Source organism: Lithobates pipiens, unplaced genomic scaffold, assembly GCF_037356315.1.
Source record: "Lithobates pipiens isolate NorthernLeopardFrog02 unplaced genomic scaffold, aLitPip1_a1.2 Scaffold_8, whole genome shotgun sequence".
NCBI lineage: Eukaryota > Metazoa > Chordata > Amphibia > Anura > Ranidae > Lithobates > Lithobates pipiens.
In genome coordinates this window covers 59,442,806-59,468,579 of record NW_027507903.1, presented here as the reverse complement: position 1 = coordinate 59,468,579, position 25,774 = coordinate 59,442,806, and the positions used below count along the sequence as shown (strand labels likewise).

Here is a 25,774-nt window from a genome sequence, read left to right as displayed (position 1 = left end):
ACTTTGAATGACAATTGCGCTGTCATGCAGCACTGTACCCATATGAAGTTTTTTTTATCATTTTTTTCAAGCAGATGGAGCTTTTCTCTTGGAGGTAATTCATTACCACTGGGTTTTTTTATTTTTTGCTAAACAAATGAAAAAGACCAAAAATTTGTTTTTCTTATTTAATTTTTTTAGTTTAATTTAGCGAATTAGTAATTCTTCTTCTTCACTGATGTGTGCTAATGCACTGATGACACTGATAGGCTGCACTGACTGGCAATGATAGGCTGCATTGATGAGATGGCACTGATGATCACAGAGCGCACCCAATGCTTGCCGCGGGAGGTGCGCAGGGGGAGGGGTTCTGGGAAGACATCTATTGATACCCTCCCAGAACTGGATGATTACACTGTAGCCATCTTTCAGCTATATTGCAGTCGGAAAGTGCTTAATGCCATTGGCACAAGCCCAAAATCCATCCACATAGGCCCTCACAAATATTATTTATTTTTCTAGCGCCATCTCTCCCAGAATGTGGTTTGGCCTGTGTTTGAAAAACATTATAATTCTTTCCGAGAACTGATTGGTTATAAAATTCCTGGTTCAATTCTGTATATCTTTACTTCTTATGAAATGGCTATTCTATGGGGGGACTCTAATGGGTTTTTTTGGGGGGTTTTGTTTTGTTTTTTGCATTGTATTGGCTGATGAATAGACTTATACAAGCACAGGCCAGTAGAATACTTATACTCACATGTCTGATGTGTGCCTGAAGATTCTTTATTCCAAAGGAACGAATCACAAACCAGAGCTTTAGGGAGCGGAAGCGTCGACTTAGAGGAATCTGCCAATGCTTCAGTGTCAAAGAATAAAAGAAGAGTAGAGCTTTTTATTGCTTTTTTTTTTTTTTAGCAAAATATGTCAAAACAACTGTTGTTTGTTTGTTACTAATAGTGACTCCTGTAAAGTGAAACTTTGATGTTGGCATAAAATAATATATAGCTGACAGTTTTCAAGCACCTCACTGGTTGCTGTGGGCTCTTTACTTTACAGTGTTTTGTCTAAACATGCCATAGTATGACTGATCTGTCATTAACTGACGACATTCATTTTTTAAAACATCCAGCTGACAAAACTTATGTGGCAAATCTAGTACTCAAGTCTATCACTAACAGTGGCCATAACTAATACCAAATAATCTATTGCATTAAAATTAGACCTTACTTCCTCTGCCAATACAATCTTCATCTGTTTGATACCAGGATTGAGAACTACACATTTGCTTAGACCTACCATGCAACCAACCTGAGCACATCCAGTATAGCAAATATAAGGTAATGCAATTATAAGGTAATGCAATGATCAGCACTTGATAGATAGCAAATCTGTATGCCTGATTAAGTACCTTTTTATTTTGTTATTGTTATCATTATTAATACATAGGATGTAGTGCCAACAGATGGTGCAGTGCTTTACAATATACAGGGAGACAGTTCAGCTACAATACAATAAAATACAGGTGGGTTAAGAGGGCCCTGCTCATAAGAACTTACAATCTAATAGGGAAAAAATGCTTACCATGAAATCAGTTGCAGCTCCGCTATTGGCATGTCGGAGGTAGATGGGGTCAACGCTAAAAGTTTGCTGCAACTTATATTTATCTCTCACCCTGCCAGAATAAAGGAGATGTCAGCAGATGTCTGTCTAAGCAAAGAGTTAAAATTTGTGCCACCCTAAAGCCATTTAATCTTGCTTTAGAGAGCAGCTGAATAAGCATCCATCTACCATCAGTGCATTACAGTGTTTGTTACCCTAAAACAAAAAAAAAAAATAGATCCTTTTCCCTTAAAGCATGTTATACAGCACAGCGATTATGCCGTATAATTTGTCCCCCTGTATATCCTAAAACTCCTGGCTGATCCTGCCTGGTTCTGCCCTCCCCACTGTACACTGACCACGGTTTATCATAGCTGATAAAACCTGAAACTGTGGTCAGTTTACACACTTCCGTCATCCGCTGTGTCTCCTCTCTGCTCTCCTCTGTCCTCTCCCCTGCCTGCCTGTCAGCTCCAGACAGTTCCCACCCCCCTCCCCTGCTGCTATAAAAAAAAACAATACCATTGGTATACCATCCCCGACGCTCACGTGACTCCTCGGCTCTCTGCTCCTCTTCCCCACTCCTCTCGGCTGGCATCAGCGGGGGATTCGCAGCCCTGCCCGCTAAAGTGGGAGAGGAGAGAGCCGAGGAGTCACGTGAGCACCGGAAAATGCTCTGAGATAATGTAGAAATCTGCGTTTTATATACATCACAGGCACTGGGACACATAGCATTATATAACAGATGGGATGGTATACAGATGATACAGTGGCTTAACAACCACTTTAAGTCTGAAGAGCCATACTCAGCTGTCAAGTGTACATGACAGATAAAGGAAGTGGTGAAGATTGCAAAGGATGAAGCTGGTGTTGGCTTATCAGAGGGTACAAGAGCAATCATTTGTCCTCCTCAGCTGATCATAGCCAATCCATTGACACTTTCCCTTCCCCCCTCCACAGCCACAAACACGCAAGTTCACCCAATGTGAACTCCTGTTAGTAGAAAGAGCTTTATTCTTCCATCTAATGTTTGGAGGCAGCTTTCATATGGTTCGTATGTTTTGCCTATACAATAAAAGCAGAATGACAGAGATATTCCTCACTGCCATCTATGTCTATACAGCAAGGTCTTGTATCTCGATTCCCCCCACGAATAGGCTTGCTAAGAATAAGTATGAATTTTCCCAGTATTCACCCCACTTGGAAGTTTTTGTGTTTTGTTGCCTCACAACCTGGAATTAACATGGATTCTTTGAGGATTTGCATCATTTAATTTACAGAACATGCCCACAACTTTGAAGATGTTTTTTTGATTGTGAAGCAAACAACAAATAGGACAAAATAACAGAAAAAGTCAATGTGCATAACTATTCACCCCCCTAAAGTCAATACTTTGTAGAGCCCCCTTTTGCGACTATCACAGCTCCAAGTCACTTTGGATAAGTCTCTGACAGTGATGGCGAACCTTGGCACCCCAGATGTTTTGGAACTACATTTCGCATGATGCTCATGCACTCTGCAGTGTAGTTGAGCATCATGGGAAATATAGTTCCAAAACATCTGGGGTGCCAAGGTTCGCCATCACTGCCGTAGGAGCTTGCCACATCTTACCACTGGAATTTTTGCCCATTCCTCCTTGCAAAACTGCTCCAGCTCCTTTAAGTTGGATGGTTTGCGCTTGTGAATAGCAATATTTAAGTCTGACCACAGATTTTCTATTGGATTGAGGTCTGGGCTTTGACTGGGCCATTCCAACACATTTGCATGTTTCCCCTTAAACCACTCAAGTGTTGCTTTAGCAGTGTGTTTGGGGTCATTGACCTGCTGGAAGGTGAACCTCTGTCCTAGCCTCAAATCACACACAGAGTGGTACAGGTTTTGCTCAAGAATATCCCTGTATTTAGCACCATCCATCTTTCCCTCAACTCTGACCAGTTCCCCAGTCTTGACTGCTGAAAAACATCCCCACAGCATGATGCTGCCACCACCACGTTTCACTGTGGGGATGGTGTTATTTGGGTGATGTGATGTGTTGGGTTTGCGTCAGACATAGCGTTTTCTTTGATGGCCAAAAAGTTCAATTTTAGTCTCATCTGACCAGAGCACCTTCCTCCATACATTTTGGGAGTCTCCCACATGCCCTTTTCACAAACTCAAAATATGCCATTTTGTTTTTTGCTGAAAGTAATGGCTTTCTTCTGGCCACTCTGCCATAAAGCCCAGCTCTATGAAGCGTATGGCTTATTGTCGTCCTATGTACAGATACTCCAGTCTCTGCTGTGGAACTCTGTAGCACCTCCAGGGTTACCTTAGGTCTCTGTGCTGCCTCTCTGATTAATGCCCTCCTTGCCCGGTCCTTGAGTTTTGGCGTGTGGCCGTCTCTTGGCAGGTTTGCTGTTGTGCCATGTTCTTTCCATTTGGTTATGATAGATTTGATGGTGCTCCTAGGGATCATCAAAGATTTGGATATTTTTTTATAACCTAACCCTGACTTGTACTTCTCAACAACATTGTCCCTTACTTGTTTGGAGAGTTCCTTGGTCTTCATGGCAGTGTTTGGTTAGTGGTGCCTCTTGCTTAGGTGTTTCAGCCTTTGGGGCCTTTCAAAAAGGTGTGTATATGTAATGACAGATCATGTGACACTTAGATTACACACAGGTGGATATCATTTCACTAATCGTGTGACTTCTGAAGGTAATTGGTTGCACCAGAGCTTTTTATGGGCTTCATAACAAAGGGGGTGAATACATACGCACATGCCAATTATCAGTTTTTTATTTCTGAAAAATAGTTTAATGTATATATTTTTCTAATTTTACTTCACTAACTTAGACTATTGTGATCTGATCCATCACATATAATTCAGATTAAAAAAACATTGAACTAAAGGCTGTAATGTAACAAAATAGGTAAAAAGCCAAGGGTTTGAATACTTTTCCAAGGCACTGTAATTGTGGCTAATAGAGAGGTAAATAGACCAAAAGTTAAGTGTAAAACTGATGTTTTAAAATGTGGATTTTGGAGCACTGGTATCCTGTAATACTGACCACAGACCATTCTAGCCTATATTCAAGAGGAGATTCTATTTTTTTACAGCCTGTCCATACATAAAGGAATCTAATTGTTCAACCATTAACTATAAGACCCTCAGATAACATTCTTTCTACCCAACATGTACATACAATTAATTATGCTTGTGAACAATCTAACCTTGATGAAATGTTTCTGTTCAGATCAGCCTTACCAAAAAGGTTAATAGCTAATCAATCAGTCCAGTCACTAATGATGCCCATGGTGAATCAGTATGATCAATCATACCCTGTCCAAAGGGAAATAATCACACAGTACTGCTAAAAAAGCTCATATTAGTTAATAAAATCTGCATGAGTGTGGTGAGCATAGGACACCATGAGGACCTTACAGTTCCATTTCACAGAATAACATTGTCAACACTATTGTGGTTGATTGATGATAACTAGTCACCATATTGTGTATGCGGTCTTCTGGTATCTCCGAATGCAACCCCCTTGACTGCTGGGGCACCCCCCTCTCTGTTCCCCGGGGTCTACGTCTGCATGGAATCCACGGAGGGAAGTCTAGATGGTTGGAATTACTCTCTACTACACTTTCCCTCTTCCCTCTCTTTACTATCCCCCTTCCTTAAATCCAGTCCATACATTTACAGAAACATTATCTTACTCGTGGTATGTTTAACTGATGACCGTGACCTGCATATAGGTCTATAGGCACTACCACTGTGTTGGACACACACTTTCTTAGAGCCGAGCTTCAACCCTGGTAGGTCAACCAGCAAAGCCATATGTTTGATAATTGCAGGATGCATCTACGTTTCCTACAGAAGACTGCTGATGCTTTCTTATTTCCCTCCCCTCTCCCCTGCTGTGTTTGTTTTATCCCACTACCCCCCTTGTTTTTGTGCTTTGTATTTTTGCATTGTAATATGTAAACCTTAATAAAAAATTTCAATTATTAAAAATTGTCAATTCTATAAAAAAAAAGAAAACTAGTCACCAATCAGAATTCTTGTTTCTTTTTTTCCATAATATGCAAAGCCTTATTTGTTGCTGCTGGCTACTACTGTGCACTAATCAAGTACTCTGCTTCAGTTCCTTGAGAGGTATTAAGAGAACATGATATACCTTGATTCTTTACTTTTGTAGTACATGAAACTCACCAGAAAGCAGTGCAATCAAAATGAACCATCATCCACTTTGATGGATTAAATGTAAAAGAATCAGCATAGTCCACTCCATTAAACAGTGACCTGAACTCAGGACAGAGAAAGGCAGTGCCGGCGTATGCAGCATCAATGTGAAGCCACAGTCCTTCCTTGGTACCTGGTCAGTAAAATTATACAAGTGAGTTAGGGCTAAACAAAGGCACATATGCATTTCCTATGCTGTAGAAACATCAATAGTTAATATTAACAGCAAAGTAACTTACAGACTGGCCCCAACTCTGCAAGGTTATCAAAAGCACACACACCGGTTGTACCCAATGTTGCACAAACCTGTAATGAAACAATTATAGGATGTTAGTTTTGCTTTTTACGAAGATATTGAGTGTCTGTTTAGTACAAATCCGATGATCTATCGTTAAGCACAGGATTTTCAACAGTTTATGTAATGTTCACAATGTCCATACAATAGCTGACTGCCCGAGATCAGAGGCACCATAATTAATTAAACACACATCAAGTGGCCAGATTTTACATTGGCTTTGTTCTGATTTCAAACAACATCAGAGGGGACTGATAAATCAACTTACAAGTCTATCTTAATTGGTGAAATATATATATTTTTTGTACTACTTAGAGCTGCACGATTAATCGTTAAAAAAAAGCAATCTCGATTCACCCCTCCTGACGATCTCTCCCGCTGAGAGTAGGCGATTCTTTCATACAAGTGGAGAGATTATCTGCTAACTCAGCTGTCAAAAGAAAGCATCCCGGCAATCTACCAAGTTTAGAACTTGAAACATTGTAACTAACGCTTACTTCTTAGCCCTTGTACACACGGTCGGAGAATCCGTCGGAATGTGTCCTATCGGACCGTGTGTGGTATGCATCGGACTGATTCCGTCGGAATATCCGTCGGACCCAATTTTCCAACATGTTGGAAATATTTCCCGACCAACTGGGCTGGTCAGACATACTCCGATCATGTGTAGCGAATTTTGATCGGACCAAGTGCCACGCATGCTCAGATCAAATTCTTACATCAAAGCTATTGGCTACTAGCCTGAATGTAGTCCCATCGTAAAAAAATTACGTCATCACGTTCTGAAAGATCGGACAACTTAGTCCGACCGTGTGTATGCAACAGTTTCGGACAAGATCCGACGGACAAAATCCGACGGACAAAATCAGACAGATTTGGTTGTCGAAATCTCGGACCGTGTGTACAGGGGCTTAGATCAAAGGGATAAAACTTCTTGTATAAACAAATAATCTGGGCAACCTGCCAAGCTTTCAACCAGGTGTAAATGCAGGAAGTTTAACCACTTAAAGTCTAAACCTTTTTCTGACACTTAAGTTAAAATCAATATTTTTTGCTAGAAAATTACTTGGAACCCCCAAACATACATACACATACATATATATATATATATATATATATATATATATATATATATATATATATATATATATATATAATTTTAGCAAAGACCCTGGGGAATAAAATGCCAATTGCTGCAATATTTTATGTCACACTGTATTTGCCCAGCAGTCTTTCAAATGCAATTTTTTTGGAAAAATACACTTCAATAAATAAAAAAAATTTAACAGTAAAGTTAGGACAATTTTTTTTTGTTTTAATGTGAAAGATGATGTTTCGCCGCGAGAATCGTGAGAGAATCGTGATCTATCTTCTAAGCAAAAAAATTGTGATTCTTCTTTTAGCCAGAATCGTGCAGCTCTAGTACTACTTGCTTTTGTAGAAAAATCTCTCTCAATTAATTTGGTAGGACAATAAAAAGTAAATAATCAAATTATATATTAAATTCTGTTTTTGCATAAATGATGGTAATTATGGAAATTATATTACTGCAGGTGACATCAAGCTTCCTATTCCTGCATTTCTGCAGAACATTCAGTAACAGAGAAGCTCTTGCTTGGGACTTCATTATCACAGCATTCTGCTACATTATTTTATGCAGGTAAACTTCATGGACCCAAAAATATGCATTTCTATTAGCACAGCTGATAGAAAACATTCATACACTGCATCAGAAATTCAGAATGCATTAGAGAATATCCTATTTGCTGCTTTTTGGTGCACTGCCTCACATTCTGCCATTGAATTTAATTTAAAGGTGTCTTGCAGAAATGTAATGCTTCTGAAAATGCATTGTAACTGCATACATTTCCAACCACATCTAGTAAGAGTGAGCCCTCAATGGCACTGACCATTAGTGGATTGGAGAACATTTATAGGATCAAGGTCCTACACGGTAATGTGGTCAGAAATGTTTCATCTGTATTAACAGGGTGTTGGATGTGATTGGTTGTGATCTGGACAAATGCAACTAAAGATTCAAATAACTTGCTTTGACTATAAATGCTATGCATGGTAGATTTTACAATTTAGACTTCATGGTAGCTCCTTTATACATTGAGTCACCTTAACAACTGAGAGACACCTACGTAGACCACTTTCTACAGAAGATATTAGAGAGACTTACAAAGACAGGAACAAGTCCACGTTTTCGATCTTCTTCCACTGCAGCCTGCAATGTCTCTCCGCGAAGAGAGAAGTTTTCATCTACTGGCAGGAACCTGACTTTTACCAGAGAAATTAAGCCAGCTTTTTCCACTGAAGAATGAGCCTGAGAAAGTAACCAACAAGTTATTTGGTGAAATCATAGCCGTACTGTTAAATCAAAATTTAAGCCCAAAAAGTTTTATTTTAGGTTTTGGATATAATTGGAAAGCGATGGATCTTTTGTTGCTATTGCACCTTTCAAATAGGTGACAAAGTGTAAATGCTCTTGCACCACTACACACTAGTCTATTAACCAAGTTTAGGTTCAAGCTTGAACTTGAATTCAAGCCACGATTTGTCTGTTATCACTGCCTGGCTCAACAAAATCAACTTTTGTTAAAGGAGCCATGTGAAAAATTGTTGGCCAAACAGTGACTGCATGCAATCAAATGCAGTCAGAATACAATAGCTGGCAGGGGATATGCATCCATGTTACCCCACAAGCTAAAAAAGAGAATTTTAAAAGTGTATGGCTAGCCTTAGAATTGTGCAATATCTTTCTATTGCTAGTGTATATGAGGGAAACTAGTTCTCACGTTGGTCAGATAAAAACTCTGATGAGTGCTTAGGGATCATCCCCTTTATTTTAAGCTAGCACAAAAGGGGTCTGACAGTCCTGGATGATTTGAAATAGGCAGAAGCCTCACCATTTGTTTTGTGCATCTATGGCCACCCTTAAGCCTGCCATGCACAGCTCAAGTTTAGGTTCAAGCTTGAACTTGAATTCAAGCCACGATTGGTCTGTTATCACTGCCTGGCTCAACAAAATCAACTTTTGTTGAAGGAGCCATGTGAAAAATTGTTGGCCAAACAGTGACTGCATGCAATCAAATGCAGTCAGAATACAATAGCTGGCAGGGGATATGCATCCATGTTACCCCACAAGCTAAAAAAGAGAATTTTAAAAGTGTATGGCTAGCCTTAGAATTGTGCAATATCTTTCTATTGCTAGTGTATATGAGGGAAACTAGTTCTCACATTGGTCAGATAAAAACTCTGATGAGTGCTTAGGGATCATCCCCTTTATTTTTAGCGTACAAATGTCCTGTAAATACTATTCAGCCTTCCATATTAAATGTTAGAGTTACAACTGCACAGTGAGCAGCTGACATGCAGCCTCAGTGTGGCATACTGTCATTAGTACCCTGTACGATTGGATGTATTCTGTCTATGAAGGGTCCCATTTATTCAGGTCATGGTAGAGTTAGTACTAGTTAGCCAATTTCAACTGGACTTATTCTGTAAAGTTGAAGACTTTTTTTAATATAATTTACTAAGCCACTTCTTCCATTATAATAAAAGTTTGAAACATACCCCAGCACTCACATCCACACAGGTAGCATAGTCATCTTAATCAAAAAAACTTGGGTTATGTCAAGATTGATGTTGATTGTCCAAGAACAGGATGGAAAGTGTAAAAAAACTTTGACATCTCCCATAAACATCTGCTTTGACACATCCCATGGTGATTGGAATAAGGTTATAATGCTACCTATTTGAATATAAATGCTGGAGTATGTTCCTGACACTCACTAGAACTGAATAAGCAGCTTGGTAAGCTATAAAAATGTCTTCACATTACAGAACAAGTCCAGTTGAACGTGACTAACTACTACAAGCTATTCTCTGTAAGGTGAATTATAGCTACCTTAAGAGTGTTTAGGTGACAGGTACACTTTAAACATAAGTGAATACAGAAGTAGATGTAGTCATCATTGTTACTGACTGTTCCTTGACTTTGCTGACCTTTTCCTGCCATTCTGATAGACAACTTTGACAGGAGTTGGGAGCAATGCAATAACAAGTGAAAAAGGAGCAGCAAACAAGTGAAAGCATGCAAAGTGCATTATCTAGTTTACTGCAGTCAGGTCATTAAGAATATTTCTGATTGTTTGTTACTGCTTATCTTTACTCTTTGACCTGCTGTACTGCAAACGTCATGCCTGAATTACTTTAATGGTATAGATAGGTCTACATGAGGTAGTCTGAAAGTTCAGAAACAATTGATCAGAGCCTTAAGCCTAGTACACATGGGCCGAATGTTGGGCGACATCGGCCGGTTCACATGATATGTATATCTGGTATTCAGGACATATCCAGTGATCTCTCATTTACAGTCTATGAGACAGATAAAATGAATTCAGGATTATGCCTATTCTTCTTTACTTTATCAGCTGAGATAAAAAAGGATACCTGGGCAAACTACTGCCCATTCTAACTAGTGACATGAAAAGAGGTCCCCTTCTGTCTGCTGATAGTGTTTGTTCTCCCTTCACAGTGAGGTTATCATCACACAGTAACAAACTGTGCAATGAGATCTATCTGTGTATGGTGGCTTTTATTGCAGAGATACAGCAAGCTGTGTTAGGAACAGGGATGTAAGTAACTGAGTAACTTAAAATAAACGAATTTACTTAACGTAATTACTTTAGAGGGTAACGAGTAATCTAACTGATTACTTTTCCCCTCATGGTAACTCGGTTCCCATTACTTGGTCGGCGTTACCTCAATTACATCTACCGCCCAGGAGGCCCCGTTGTGGCCACGCTACCGTTCGTTTTGCCGCGAAGAAGGGGGCTTTTGCCCGCTGAGCTGAGAAGAGGCTGAGACTCAGAGAGACTGTCTGAACCGCCCCATCCCATCCCGCCTATCCAGAGAGAGAATGTAGGGAGGCGGGGTGGACACTGAAAAATTAATTCAGCTGACCAGCTGACACCAATCGAGTGAAGGGGAGGGTCTCTCTCTCTCCCCATGAGGAAAGGCATCCCTGGAGGCATTCAAGTAAGTGACTGATGATTCGAATTGCAGTGCAATCGATCCATCCCAAGTCCTCCACCACCTCTGCTTCTTACTGATCCCATCCCTACCCACCCACCATCACTTCTACAACAGAGGTAATGGGGGGGATAGGGTAGGGATGAGATCAGTGGTGGTGGGGGATGGGATCAGTAAGAGGCAGAGGTGGTGGTGGTGGGAGAGGATGGCACCACCACCGCTGTCACCCCCCAAGTACACCACCGCTGCCACCCCCCAAAGTACCACCGCTGATACCCCCCAAAGTACACCACTGCCACCTCTCAAATACCACCACTGCCACCCATCCAAGTACACCACCACCACTGCCACCCCCCAAGTACCACTGCTGCCATCCCCTCAAGTATCACCACTGCCACCCCTCAAGTACCACCGCTGCCACCCCCACAGCATTTGGGTTCAAATAAATACCAAATGTTCTAAAATACTGCATATAGTGTTTTTATTCTTCAATCAGTTAATATAAACTTCTTTGATATTAAAGATGTTATAGAACGTAATTGCATTATAGAATATTTAAAAAAAAAAAGTCAGTTACTTTGCTGAGTAACTAATTACTTTTCCAATGTAGTAATTGAGTTACTAACGCAATTATTTTTTGGGAGAAGTAATTTGTAACTTAACAAATTACTTTTTTAAAGTAAGATGACCAACACTGGTTAGGAACTCATACAAAACTATCTTGGCAAACTTTGTATTACCTGATTAGATGCATAAGCAATGAGCCGGGAGTTCAGGCTTGAGTCATCAGAATCGGGCTCAGAGATTTTCATTTGCATGATTTTATCCTTCCTGGCAGCCAATAAAGCTATCAGTGTTGATTCACTTACAGTGCTCTAAAAATGAGAAGAATTGTTTCAGTATAAAGGAAAACAGATGTGGCATAACAGAATAAGGAATACAGTTAGGGACTGTGTTAAAGTGTTAAAGCGTAACTCCACTTTTGTTGATTTAAAAACATTCCTCCCTCTGGCTCTGGGTGATCTATGTACATTGCAAGGATTTTAACAAACTTTGTTGCAGATTCCTACCTTTAGTTATTCTGAAGAAATCCCTGTTTGTTCCTCTGTGCCCCTGTGCTAAGTGAGTCTAATGGGAGTGGTTTCATAATTATCAAACAGCTGCTGCAGAATCAGGGCTCTAATGAGGAAAATTGCAGGGTCTCCATCCCTTTAGACATTATTTCCTATTTGGTAAAATACATTTTTGTTGCAGGAAGTGCCAAAAATCTGACTTGTATCTTAGTGTTGACTTCTGTGAAAATCAGTGAGCCAATCACACAAGCAGGAAATTATGGTTCTGGGGGGTGTTCTGTACACATTCTGTGGAAAGAACACCTCCAGGTAGGTATATTGCATCAACATTGTCATAACAACAAGTTATTTCTCACACACAGCATATGCATACTTCCAATTACACCCTAAAATACATTCTGCTACTCCTCCTGAGTATGGTGATACCACATGTGTGAGACTTTTTCACAGCCTGGCCACATAGAGATGTCCAACATGCAGGCAGCACCATCAGGCATTGTATTAATTTCATTTCCTGACAACCTATCACACTTTTGAATCCCCTGGAGCACCAGGACAGTAAATTACCCACAAAATGACCCCATTTTGAAAAGAAAACACCCCAAATGGTGACGGGTATTTGGGTACTCTGATAGGCTGGTGACAGGTACTCAGATGTGCTGTGACAGGTACACAGATGCTGGTGACAGGTACTCAGATGCTGTGACAGTCTGGATCTGGACCTAGACCTAGATTTGGATCTACTCACCCAACATTTATCAACCTCTCCACCTATAACACAAACCAGTCTACACCCCAAATCAGTGCTTTACCCCACTCAAACTATTTAAAGGCCCTTATGTGGAGGCCTTTGATATTTTTTTCCGATTTTCAAAAGTTATGCAAATATACCACTGTTAAGAACAAATACATAACACATAATCCAAATTCAGGTGAAACACAAGCCCTAAAATATTTTTCGAACAACCCTGAACTCATTATTAAACCAGCGGACAAGGGAGGGGCCATAGTCATCCAAAATAGAACTGACTATGTATATGAGGCTAATAGATTACTTTCAGATACACAAACATACAAAAAACTCTCCAGAGATCCCCTATCAGTGTGTAACGCTGAAGCTGAAGATATTATCTTATCAGCGCTTCGCAAGAAAATCATCAGTAAAAGTGAAGCCTCTTTCCTACGCAAGGACTTTTATAATACACCTTATTTATATCACCTGCCTAAGGTGTAGAAGAATCAAAAAAATCTTCCCGGAAGACCAATAGTTGTATCTATGGACAGCATCAGCAGTGGTTTCTCACAATATATTGATTGTTTTCCGCAACCCCTTGTCCGAACCTCCAATCCTACATACGGGATTCTACCCATTTGTTAGAACTTTTGGCCCTTTATTCATGGGAAGACCAATATTTGTGGTTATTGTTAGACGTGAATTTATTATACACAAACATACCACACTATATAGGCATGCAAGCTACACAATATTTCTTACTACAGGATTCCATGCTTAACTCTCGCCAAAGCTAGTTTTAATTTGGATGCTACTCTTTTTTGCCTTGCGCATAATTTTTTCAGTTTGAAGATGAATTTTATCTACAAATTCAAGGTACGGTGATGGGTGCTAAATTGGCACCCTCATAGGCCAATCTTACTATAGGGTACTGGGAGAACCTATTTATTTGGAAAAACAACCCATTTGCAAAACACATGTTTTTTTACTGTAGAAGTGTAGATATATCGATGATATCATTATCATCTGGGATGGCCTGCCCATTGATCAATTTGTCATATATTACAATGACAACCGATTAGGTTTCTCTTTCACTTCCGTTTGGGATAAAAAAAAAGACCTTGGCTTTCTAAATTTGGAACATGGCCACGACCAAGGTACTATCTTTGCTCGTAATTACACTAAACCCACTGCAGGTAACTCCTATTAACATACAATAGCTGTCATTACCCGCAGTAGGTTAAAAACATACCAAGGGGCCAATTTTATAGACTCAGATAGAACTGCACAAGAGATTGCAATTACATGTCCCAAAGTAGGATCTTGAAAAGTAAGTTCTTAGATAAAGGTTATGCAGAAGAATAGACCAAGCCTATACCACCTTCCTCCCTGGAAAACCCTCCAAAGCCACAACGCCATCAGAATCTCAACCTGTTTTAAAAAATGGATAATAATACTAAATCAACATTGGAATATCCTTTTATAGGATCCAAACTTAAAACCTATTCTTTGTGACAAACCCAAAGTTGTGAGCTCAAACTCTCAAAAATAAAATAGTGCCTAGTAAATCAAAGAGCACCAGAGCCCGCACCAATTCATTATGTTTATTCTCCCAAAAAGGCATGTACAGCTGTTGCAAGGCACTGTGTGAAACCTGCAATTTTGTCCAATATGAACAAATATTTTTTATGCACAAAGGCATAACATATAACTTGGAGAACTTTTACAACTGGTCCACGGATTATGTGTAATATTGCCTTATATGTCCATGTAAGCTCTTGTATGTTGATCAGACCACTAAGACAATGCATCAGCAAACACTGTCACTTTGTTGAGGAGGGTTGTGATCAACATAGTGTACCTAGAAACTTTCTAGAGGTCCACAACAAGTCCACTACAGGACTACAAGTCTGGATTACCAAATCTATGCCCAGTAATTTCTCTGAAGTCGAATGTTTCTCAAAATAATGTCAGAGTGAAAAGTTTTGGATATACACTTTAGATACTCTCTCACCCAATGGGTTGAATAAGGAACTCAATGTTGGGACTATACTTTAATATATATTACATACACGTTTTTAGCTTTTCTTTCACCTTTTCAGCTTCTTATTATTAAAGTGTCACTTTTTACCATATTTAGGTATAAATATCACACATGTATATATAGACTATTCCAGTCCATCAAGATCATCATTTGTGAGTATTTGTATGATATATTGCGTCCCTTATATATACATGATCTCACTACAAAATAGTTTGTTTTTTACCTATTATATTATATATCTAAAGCCCGCATGCATCATTTTTTCAATACAGTATAGTTGATGCGTTATTTAGAATGATTTTTAGAATATTCCTAAAGTTTTTAAAACTTTAAAAAATAAAATAAAAAATAATGAACAATAACGTATAAAAATCTTTTTTACAAAAATATAAAAGTACATAAAAATAGATTTTATACTTTTTGCCCGCTCATGTAGTTTTACATGTATTTCTAAGGTCATATATATGTCTATTTTTAATCATATGCCAGCGCTGAGTATGTATATAGAAACATATATCTACACTTATTTTATCCACTTATTTTATCTTCATATGGTGTGTATAATTTTATCAATATGATCTTGTTGTTTATAGTATTATTACTATTGTTTTATTGTAAAAAGTATTCAAAATAGAGCATGAATACCATTATGTTATGATTTAGATAGCATTTACTAATTTAAACGGGACTTGGATAAAGGGTATTTCATGCACATTTTTTAACTTAATTTTTACATTGTCTGTAAATCTGCTTTATTCTCTATGCATGGTCTACATAGTGACCATAAGCTTGCAATTTGTATGATGGCCAGTAATCTACCTATCAATACCCTAATTATAATTATATATCTGCTGTTTGCTGTATTATAACATGCACTCACTGGCTAGAAAATATATAAAATATAGGAAATATAAAACATCTAGATCAAAGTAAACATGTTTTGTGTGATGCTGTCTGATCATGTAAAAGTACATTTATATGGAACTTACTTGTAGCACTCCTCCTCCTTTGCTCTCTGGATAATGGTGTAGAAAATAGCAAGGAAGTCCCAGCATTTTTGCCAACCAATCCATCACATTCATCTCTAACTCTGTACATGCTGGGCTGGATGCCTAATCATGGGGTATGGGGAAAAAAACATTACATATATCATTGTATTTATTTTACATAAAAACAACATAAGATTTTAGGGAAAAAAAGCAAGTCATGAATTGTAATGATCGCACAACTATCTATAGTGAGTGTAATGGTGGAATGAAAGGGGCGCCAAGTTGGAACGTTTTTTTTGTTAATTTACTTGTATAGATCTAGAAATATATTGATCTGAAATGATTGTGCTCTATGAGACTGAAGCTAGTCTGCAGGCCTCCCTTTCCTGCCCCAATTAGTTTCACTTTGTATCATTGCTGGCGCTGAATAATGGGCAAGATAGACTATGGGTTTGATTTAATAAAGACTGTTCATTTTGCAATTAAATTTCCCCAAGAGCTTAGGGATTGATGTAAAGCTCTGCTGACTTCCATTAACCAATCATGTGCAAGCAAAAAAAAAATTTTTCTTTATTTTCCTTACACGTGATTGGCAATTCTTTGCAACGTGAAATTTCACCCCATTCACTAAGTTCTGGGGAAAATTCCCTTGCCTTCAGTAAATCAACCCCTATGTAAGTACTGACCCCAGAAATAAGAGGATTATCACCCAATTGTGTATGTTTGCAGGCCCAAGCTACTTTTGCATCCCTGGTCAATCAATCTAAGGGCAAAAGCACTGGTTGTGTTGAGCTTTTGTAGAATCATTAATAAGCTGACCTAATTTGCGGTTTCCCTTTACTTTTTCTATAGTTACACCCATGCATGCTCAGGTGAACCAAGTGTTCATGTTTATGGAAAGATCTTCACAACAGAGAAATGTGGTAGTCAGATCCTGGCCACGCTGAGTGAAGCAGCAATTCTCTCATTTGTATGCTTTATGGTACATATGGGGCACCATGTCACTGCCCTACAACTAATATAGGCACATTTAAATGTGCATGTCAGTAAATCACAAGCCTATGTTTGCCTTTCACTAGCAGTTGTAGCAGCAACAAAAGTAGCATTGGTAGTCATAGTAGTAGTAGTTTGGACCCACAATCCTGACAATAAAAAAAACAGAAGCCTAAGCACACCCATGGAATATCCCAGACAAAATTAATGTACTGACATTCACTTCAAGTTTTTTTTTTTTCAGTGATCATAAAAAAAAATAATAGACATATAGACAATGGGTATTGTGTCAGGACAAGCATATTCATTGATATGAGTTGGTGTTGTGGTGAAAAGTATAAGTACAACTTACCCATGTGAATCCTAAGCAGTTTATGGCATCTGCTAACATGTCTCCTAACAAGGAAGGCCAAGATGTTAGTGCTGGGAAATAAGCATGCATATGAGGACTCTGCCAATGGACAACCTACATGGACAAATAATGGAGGTTAATCAATAGATGGAACAATGCACAGGGCTAGTATACAAACAACCCATTGGAGTTGATTTACCAAAGGTCCAGTTTTCAAGGGAAGTTGAACTTTACAAGGAGATTTTCCTCATAGCTTAATGAGGTGAAGTTCTGCTGACTTCTATTAACAAATCATGTTCGTGCACAAATGCTGTTTTTCATTTTTTTCACCTGATTGGGCGTGAAATTTTACTGCATTTACTAAGGTCTAGAAAAATTCCCTTGCACTATGCAACTTCCTTTGCAAGTGAACAGCCTTTTTGCCCTTAGTAAATCAACTCCAGTGTCTGCCCTTTTACTCAGAGGAAGGTTGTACTGTATTTACCAGGCACATGTGATGGACTAGAAATCAGCTTAAATTTTACAGTCATTCAACTTTTAGGAGTTGTTTGCAACGATATGTTTGTGCCAATAGTATGGTTTATAACATTCTCTTTGAGACAAAGCAAACTGTATTTGTCCCACTAATGAAAGGCTAAATAAAATCTTTTACAAACCTTTTATAAACTGAGCATATGATGAAGGTAATCTTTAGTGAAAACTGAATGGCAAAATGATCACTAGATTTACAGATATAGGAAATCAAATTTATGTAGAAATCCTGATTATTCCTGTAATACATAGCAATAAAATCACGAGTAACTATAGGCTAGTAAAATAGACATCATGGCAGGCATAGTTGGTTTGAGACCCTTGAAACCCAAGATCAAAGCCTAGTACAGACTAGTAGTTTCTTTATTGTTCAACCCAGCAGGGTTGAACGAAAAAAAAACTGTCAGCTCAAGGGAAACCACTGTACTAACCATGCAATGTTATTACAGCGACCCCCCCCTGCTGTGCTATTGTGTTCCGACAGGGGCACGCCCCCACCAGAACACTCCGGTCAGTCATTTCAGCCACTGGCTGAGAGCACGGATTGGGAGCCGATCGGTAAACCTTTTTCAGTCATGCTCCTTCGACAGAAGTCGGCTGGCTTTTGTCGGACTGACTGCAGTACAAACGGGCCAAATGTTGGCCGTTTTTTATTGAACCAGCTTATGCCGCCCGACATTGATTTCGTCCCCCCTGTGCTTAAAGTGGTTGTTAAGCCACTCTAACATGTATGCACCATCAGCACTGCCTCCTATTACAGTGTTCCCCTATGTGTATGATTTATAACAATAAATGCCGCAAATACCTAATTTCACAGCCGAGATTGCAATCACATGACTGGCCGACTTTCTCCTTTCCTCCTCTGACAGATGAAGATTCCCCTGCTGTCAGTCAGGAGGGGAGGAGGAGCGGAGGAGGAGAGAGCTGGTCAGGTCATGTGAATCTCGGCTGTGAAATGAGGTATTTGCTGCATTTATATTTATAAATCATACACAGAGGAGGACACTACAATATGAGACAGTGCTGATGGTGTATACAGGTTAGTGTTATGCAAGCATCAGGAGGGGTGGCATTGTCATGAGCAGACAGACAGAGAGGGGAGGGGGGAGGAGGACACAGGATCAGCTAGCAGGCTGCGGATGACAGAGGCATGTAAACTGACCACGGTGTCAGGGCTCAACAGCCATGATATACCGTGGTCAGTTTACATAGGGGAGGGCAGAAACTGATGGATCAGCCAGGTTTTTTAGGTGTTACAGGGGACCAAATGACACAGGACAAGCACGTGTCATATAACATGCTTTAAAGGAGCAGGGTCCATATTTTGGGGGGTTAACACTTGCTTTAAGCTGTTTGATAAGGCTTTAATCATTACTGTGATGACTCTGTAAACCATCAGACTTGTTTGAGTGCAAAATTCTAATTTTAACAAGTTATTTTTCACACACAGCTCGGGAATTCTTACAAAGGCCAGAGACAGAGCAAGTTTCTTTCCTGCAACCACAGAAAATTGCTTGATTCTCCCATCAACGCAGACAGCATTGACAGGGGATTCTCTCACTCTGAGCCATTGTGTTCTCCTGTCGAGGGGGGGGAGCCGTCCTTACTGGGAGAAGACACTGAACAGCCGCTTGCAATGATCGCATGTAAGAACCGGCAGGCTGGTTGTACCCAAGTTGACCAATCGATCGATCAACTTGGTACATTCAGCCTGCCCATACAAGGTTTTGAACTGTCTATGGCTGGCTTTAGCACTACACATAGTAATACACCCTACTACTCATACTACTCATCCTGAATATAGGGATAAATGAAATATAAGAATTCTGCGCTGTGTGTTACCTAATATTAAGCAACCAAGGTAGCTAACACATAAGTAGTATAGCCAACTTATAACGTAGATAATATGAGAGTGTAGCGCCCAAAAACATACACAAAATAGCACATCATTCAGAACACAGATAAATATCAATCACATTAATGAAAGTCACTTGACTAGAAAAAATAATCCATAATAAATAGTTCATTAGAACAAAAGTAATCCATGGCAGAGGCCACCATTCCAGTGAGAAAGATGTAGAGCAATCGTGTCCAACCAAATGAACCGCCACCAACAGAAAGATTGCAAACTCACCGGACTTCATGGCTGTCATTAAAGCAGCATGGGAACCTCAAACACATATGGAAATCCCTCTGGAGATATCACAGTGGATCGCTTCCACCAAGGGTTCACATCAGGATCCAACTGGGAATAAATAAGCTCAGCAGCAAGACATCAGTGCCAAGTATCCCGCCCTGATGCATTTCGTTCAACGATGGACCCCTTGATAACACATTGGGTGAGATATTTGGCATTGAGGTCTTGCTGCTGAGCAATTCCAAGTCACCAATGTGTGTATTTGTTATGTTTTTTATGTATTTGCTATGCATCTTTTATCTATGGAATAAACCTACTACACTATGAGACTTCTTCTGGGCTCTGGGTGAGATTATTTATTCCCACTTGGATCCTGATTTGAACCCTTGACAGAAGTGATCCACTGCGATATCGCCAGAGGGATTTCCATATGTATTTGAGGTTCCCATGCTGCTGTAACGGCAGCCATTAAGTCCAGTGAGTTTGCAATCTTTCTGTTGGTGGCGGTTCATTTGGTTGGACACGAGTGCTCTACATCTTTCTCAGTGAAATGGTGGCCCCTGTCATGGATTACTTTTGTTCTAATGAACTATTTTTTATGGACTATTTTTTCTAGTCAAGTGACTTTCACTTATGTGATTTCTATTTATTCATGCTCTGAATGATCTGCTATTTTGAGTTTGTTTTTGGGTGCTACACTCTCATATTATCTATTTAATATAGGGATAGCACAAGTGTGAGGCCTTTGAACTGAATAAATGCAAAGGAGCACCTTCGAGCTTCCAGAGGTCTAAATTATGTATCTGTTTGCCAGACTGTTCATCAGATTTTTGGAAGGCCTGGAGTGCAAGGGCAGTACAAACACTCTACGATGACCCCTTTTTGCAGGCAGGCACCACAAGGTATTTATTAAAAGCTATGATGCGCCTTTTGAAGATCTCGATTTTTGTCAAAAGTTTTCAGAAAATTATAAAAATAAATGAAAATTTTTTTTTTTACAAGTTTCTAATTTTAACAAGTTGTTTTTTTTACACACATTATGGGCATATTCAGAATGACAACCACAAAATGTACTTTGATACTTCTCCTGACTATGAGGATACCACATACAAGAGACTTTTTACTCAGATAGTACTTTATACATCAGAGAAAGCGTGATGTTGATTGCCAAAATTAGTAGGGAAGGAGACAGACCTTCCTGAAGATTTGCAAATGATATGTGAATTGATCATGGCCAATTGACATAAATGGATTGTTACATAGATCAAAAGCACATCAGTGCCTTGATCTAAGAGCTTCCGGGTATGGCCTCCTCATCTGGTAATTTAAACACAAAGTACAAAAGTCCAGCATTACCATGGATATGGGTGCAGCTCAGTCTCTATATATGCTGTGTGATAACATAAATACAGAAAAGGGTAATCAGTTGATATCCTGCAAGACTGTGACTTTAATCATGTATGTGAATAAAAACTAGATTCTTTTAAGGATGTATTGATTCGTTTTTCTTTTAAAGTCCCATGGACAATGTATGTTTTTGTGATACATGGTAATTTAAATCTACCCTTTCTATGTGCAGAATGTACTCTTGGTTGCAGTGAGTTTTTTTTTTATCTCATCTACTGTATCCTTAAATCTTAATGCTTTTCCTATTTCTTTATTCATTATTATTTCATATTCACAAAGGTTTGTGAAAAAAAAAAACCTCTGATTTGGTGGCATTTTACCACAAGCCATAGTATTTGTTTTCAAAACAAGTTTCTAAAAAAGTGGTACGCTTGTGTAAAAAATTGTCAATGTACCGTAGTTCAAAACTGGGGAATATCTACAAAGGATTTTCAAAGCCATCCTGAACACTAGCATGGACTCTTTGGGACAGTGTAAGCCCATCACTTTGAGGCTGGTGTTGCTTCCCCGCACTGCTTGGATGAACCACACTGCTGCATCTTGGTAGCTTAGTATGACTGTTTTTCCAGAGATTGCATCATCTTCAGAATTAGGGCTGACAGTTAACATATTACTGCTTTCTACTGGTTCACAGACATCAGATACATCTTTACTACTCTTATGCCGCGTACACACGACAGGACTTAAGTCCTGCAGACTTTCGACGGAGTTCTGACGGAGTTCCGACAGAGTTCTGACGGACTTTTCGAATGAGCGGACTTGGCCACACACAATCACACCAAACTCCGACGGATTTGAACGTGATGACGTACGACTGGACTCGAATAAGGAAGTTCATAGCCAGTAGCCAATAGCTGCCCTAGCGTCGGTTTTAGTCCGTCGGAATAGCATACACACGAGCAAATTTTTCGGTAGGAACTGGGTCCGGCAGAGTTCTGGCGGAAAAATTTGAAGCATGTTCCATTTCTAAAGTCTGTCAGACTTTTGCGAATCAAAAGTCCGTTGCAGCCCACACACGATCGAATAGTCTGCCGGAATCATTCCGTCAGACTTTGGATGTTGAAAAGTCCGCTCGTGTGTACGGGGCTTTATACATCATACTAATGAGGTTATATGCTTCCTGGTTTTTTTTTAACAATTGTGCAGGGAAAAAATGACAAATAGAAAAAAAAAATTAAAGATCACTAGACCTTCAGGTCTGACACAAAAGGTTATACTTGCCAGGTGCTCAAGTTTGATGTTAAAAAAGTAATACTTGTCAGGTAATCAAGCCTGATGCTGAAAAATTTTACTAAACAGAGCTAACGGCAACATGGCTAAATAAAATTATTGTGATGCAGTGCTGACTATAGGACTAAATCATTGTCACATCACACAAACAATTGTTACACAGAGCAGATGATTACTGATTAGGGAAGGAACACTGATGTTGGCTACCTGTCTACCAGGTAGGTCTGGTCAGGCAGGCACAAGGATAGGTTGATGTTCTGATAATTAATATACAGTATATATGGTATATACTAGTGTTAACTTTGTATCATTTATATATTTTTATAACTTCAGGTGTATTTGCTGTTACCCTCTCAAATTTTCCATACTTGTATTTCAGCAAATTCCCTGCATTTAGTTGCATTCAACTGTTTAGAAATGTTCTTGTGGATTGGAAAGCAAAATCAGAATGGAAAACTATTCAAAACATTTTTCAACCAATCATACATTTGATGATGTCAATGTTTTATTCAATAATGGTATGTAATGTAATTCTTCTAGGAGATATTTGAATATACTTGGTTCTTTATCAATCTACATTACCCCAGGCATGATGATTTCCTCAATGTCCCTGAAAATGTTGTCCCAGCTCTCTGACTCCACCGGGGCACTGTCGGGCAGCAGGGCTCTCATATAACCAGGCTGGACATCCGGGCTTACACGTCTTTCCCTCACAGTGCTGAGATAATGGCAGATGTAATCAACCAACTCTTTACCTAGGCACATGTATAAAATATAGACTTGAAGCAGCTTCCATAATAAATTTTGACTGATAAACAGACATAGAACTTGTATGAGTGACATCTAGGGGAGGATTTACTATCGCTGGAGCATGTAAAATCTGGTGCAGCTTTGCATAGAAACCAATTACCGGTAGCTTTCAGGTTTTATTGTCAAAGCTTAACTGAACAAGCTGAAGTTCGAAACTGATTAACTACCATGCACAGCTGCACCAGATTCTGAGTGCTCCAGTTTTAGTAAATCTCACGCCTCATGTCTTTGGAAGAAAAAACACTGTCCCCAAAGATTCCTCCAGTATACACAGCACAGAAGTTCCATATTATCTTGCTTTACAATCTGCAGTGCCTTTTATTATTTTAGTTTTTTTTCCCCACTACACTATATTGCCTTCTGCTGAGAGGAATGCGTCCTATGACTTTATTACTACCTCACAAAAAAAAAAACTATTTTATCTATTCCAGTAAAATGTTACACATTTTTTAAAGGCTCAATGTTTTTAAGGCTGGATTCCCCCTCTCTATGAACCTGTTTTACATATCTCCACTGTGGCTCCAGTGCGAATTTGCACAGGAGACCTGTGCGTCTTTTGGTCCATTTCAGGTCCGAATTCAGCCAAAAATTTGGGCTGAAATAGGACCTGAAACTGTAAATGGGGACACACCAGGCCCCTGCTGTGAGCTCCATGCAAAGATAGTGTGAACCCAGCCTTAAGGTTGTATTTAGTTTTGAATAATGTGAAGTGTTGGGGGAAACATTATAATAGAACTAATATGTACTTAGGTTATTAAAAAGACCAAGTTACTAGTTCTCGATTTAAATAGGAATTTAAATTACTATTATTCATTATCATAGTTACTAGTGTCTCCTGATCTAATCTGTACACATGTTTATTATATGTTGTGTACATTATACAGTGTTACATTTTGAGCAGCTGCACCCAGTACCTGGGACCCTATATTGTCAATCTCAGAACTTTCACAGCCTGAAATAAAAAATAAATTGTCACCTGTTGCACTCATTCTTACTACCTGAAACTTTGAGTGAGCTTAAGCAAATGCCAAGCTCAATAGAGCACAATTAAAAAAAATCGAAATAATCCTCTTGCACTACTGTATCTAAGTGTCCATTTTCTTATTGTTCCTAATAAAATTCAAGTGAAAGAAAACATTTAAATAAATACTATGATTCTATATACTATGATGCATGAGGGTCTAAGAGACTTACCTCTCTTTCTGTATTCTTCTGATTCCATTGTGATTGTGTAACAAGACGTGAGAGCCCACTCTTCCCACAGCAGTCTTTCTGAACCTCCCTCTCATAGCTTAAGTTTTATACCCCTGTTATCTCTTAGTCATACGTCATTTACATTTATTTTTGTCTACATGCCGAGTTTATCTTATTCCATTTATTTCATATGCCTCTCCATCAAGCGGATTGAAATAAAAGAAACTCTCAAGCTCTGTTTGCTTTCCCGGTTATCTTTGATGTCTTCACCTGTATCTACACAGCCTGTTCCATTCATAATCATTTCACCGGATGCTTGAGGACCAATTTTGACCTATTCTCTGCTGGAAACACATACAACCACCTGATAGATCTATATCTGAGAGCAGAAATTATACTGCCATTGAAAGTGTAAAGGTGCCCATATTAGATGGTCAATTTTCGCCTGAATGAACATTCCCAGATGATCGTTCACAAGCTGGTTATTCAGAGTATGCATGGACAATGGAAACATATGTCCATGTACATATCTAAAACAGAGAATATCTGTAGTATGTCCATCCATCCTTTTATGTATTTTGCCTGTTTTAAAGTGAAAACCAGAGTTATAGGAGTACAATCTATTACATATAAGCTGGCATTACATTAGTAAACATATTATGAAAAATGTAGGCCCCCTTGAATTCCTTATTATTCCTTAAAAAAGATATCTGCTAAGTATTATTTACATTTAAACTTTACACATAATATTTTAAAGTAGGGGCACAGTTAGAGCTGGGAACCTTTTAGTAAAGGGTAGGCAGTGTAAGTGCCTAGAGGTCCCCAGAGTAGTGAGTGGGGCATACCATAGATAGTGAGGAAGTACCAACCCTGCCAGTGGGGGTATCTTTGGGTAGAGAGCTTTGTATAAACAATCTGGCAGGAATATTTCTGCGTTACTCATGAGAAGGACAAGAACTAAGGCATGCAAATACGACATCTTTGAGTCTATAGCTTCTGGAACCTTCACATTAGAGAGGAAGCAAGGGAGGAGAGGTGCAGGACTAATGGGACTACTGAAATCCATTGTGCTTGGGATGTAGGCAAAACCCTAAAGGTATGGGTTGCTCCTTGACTTTGCTTTTATCTCTGCTGTTCTGT

At 39.1% G+C, this 25,774-nt stretch overlaps 1 protein-coding gene across 1 annotated transcript in view; it reads right to left on the bottom strand.

The window, feature by feature from the left end:
- HDC (histidine decarboxylase) overlaps positions 1-24,698 on the bottom strand; it is a 34,017-nt gene extending 9,319 nt beyond the window's left edge. Inside the window, exons 1-10 of the mRNA XM_077473373.1 lie at positions 24,635-24,698; positions 23,213-23,385; positions 17,326-17,439; positions 15,981-16,103; positions 11,882-12,016; positions 8,287-8,430; positions 6,046-6,112; positions 5,777-5,939; positions 1,564-1,654; positions 740-838 (exon numbers count right to left, since the gene is read on the bottom strand). Of these exons, the coding sequence (XP_077329499.1) occupies positions 740-838; positions 1,564-1,654; positions 5,777-5,939; positions 6,046-6,112; positions 8,287-8,430; positions 11,882-12,016; positions 15,981-16,103; positions 17,326-17,439; positions 23,213-23,385; positions 24,635-24,662 (1,137 nt within the window). The 5' untranslated portion in view covers positions 24,663-24,698. The remainder of the gene's footprint in view (positions 1-739; positions 839-1,563; positions 1,655-5,776; positions 5,940-6,045; positions 6,113-8,286; positions 8,431-11,881; positions 12,017-15,980; positions 16,104-17,325; positions 17,440-23,212; positions 23,386-24,634) is intronic.
- Between the last annotated feature and the right edge of the window lie 1,076 nt (positions 24,699-25,774).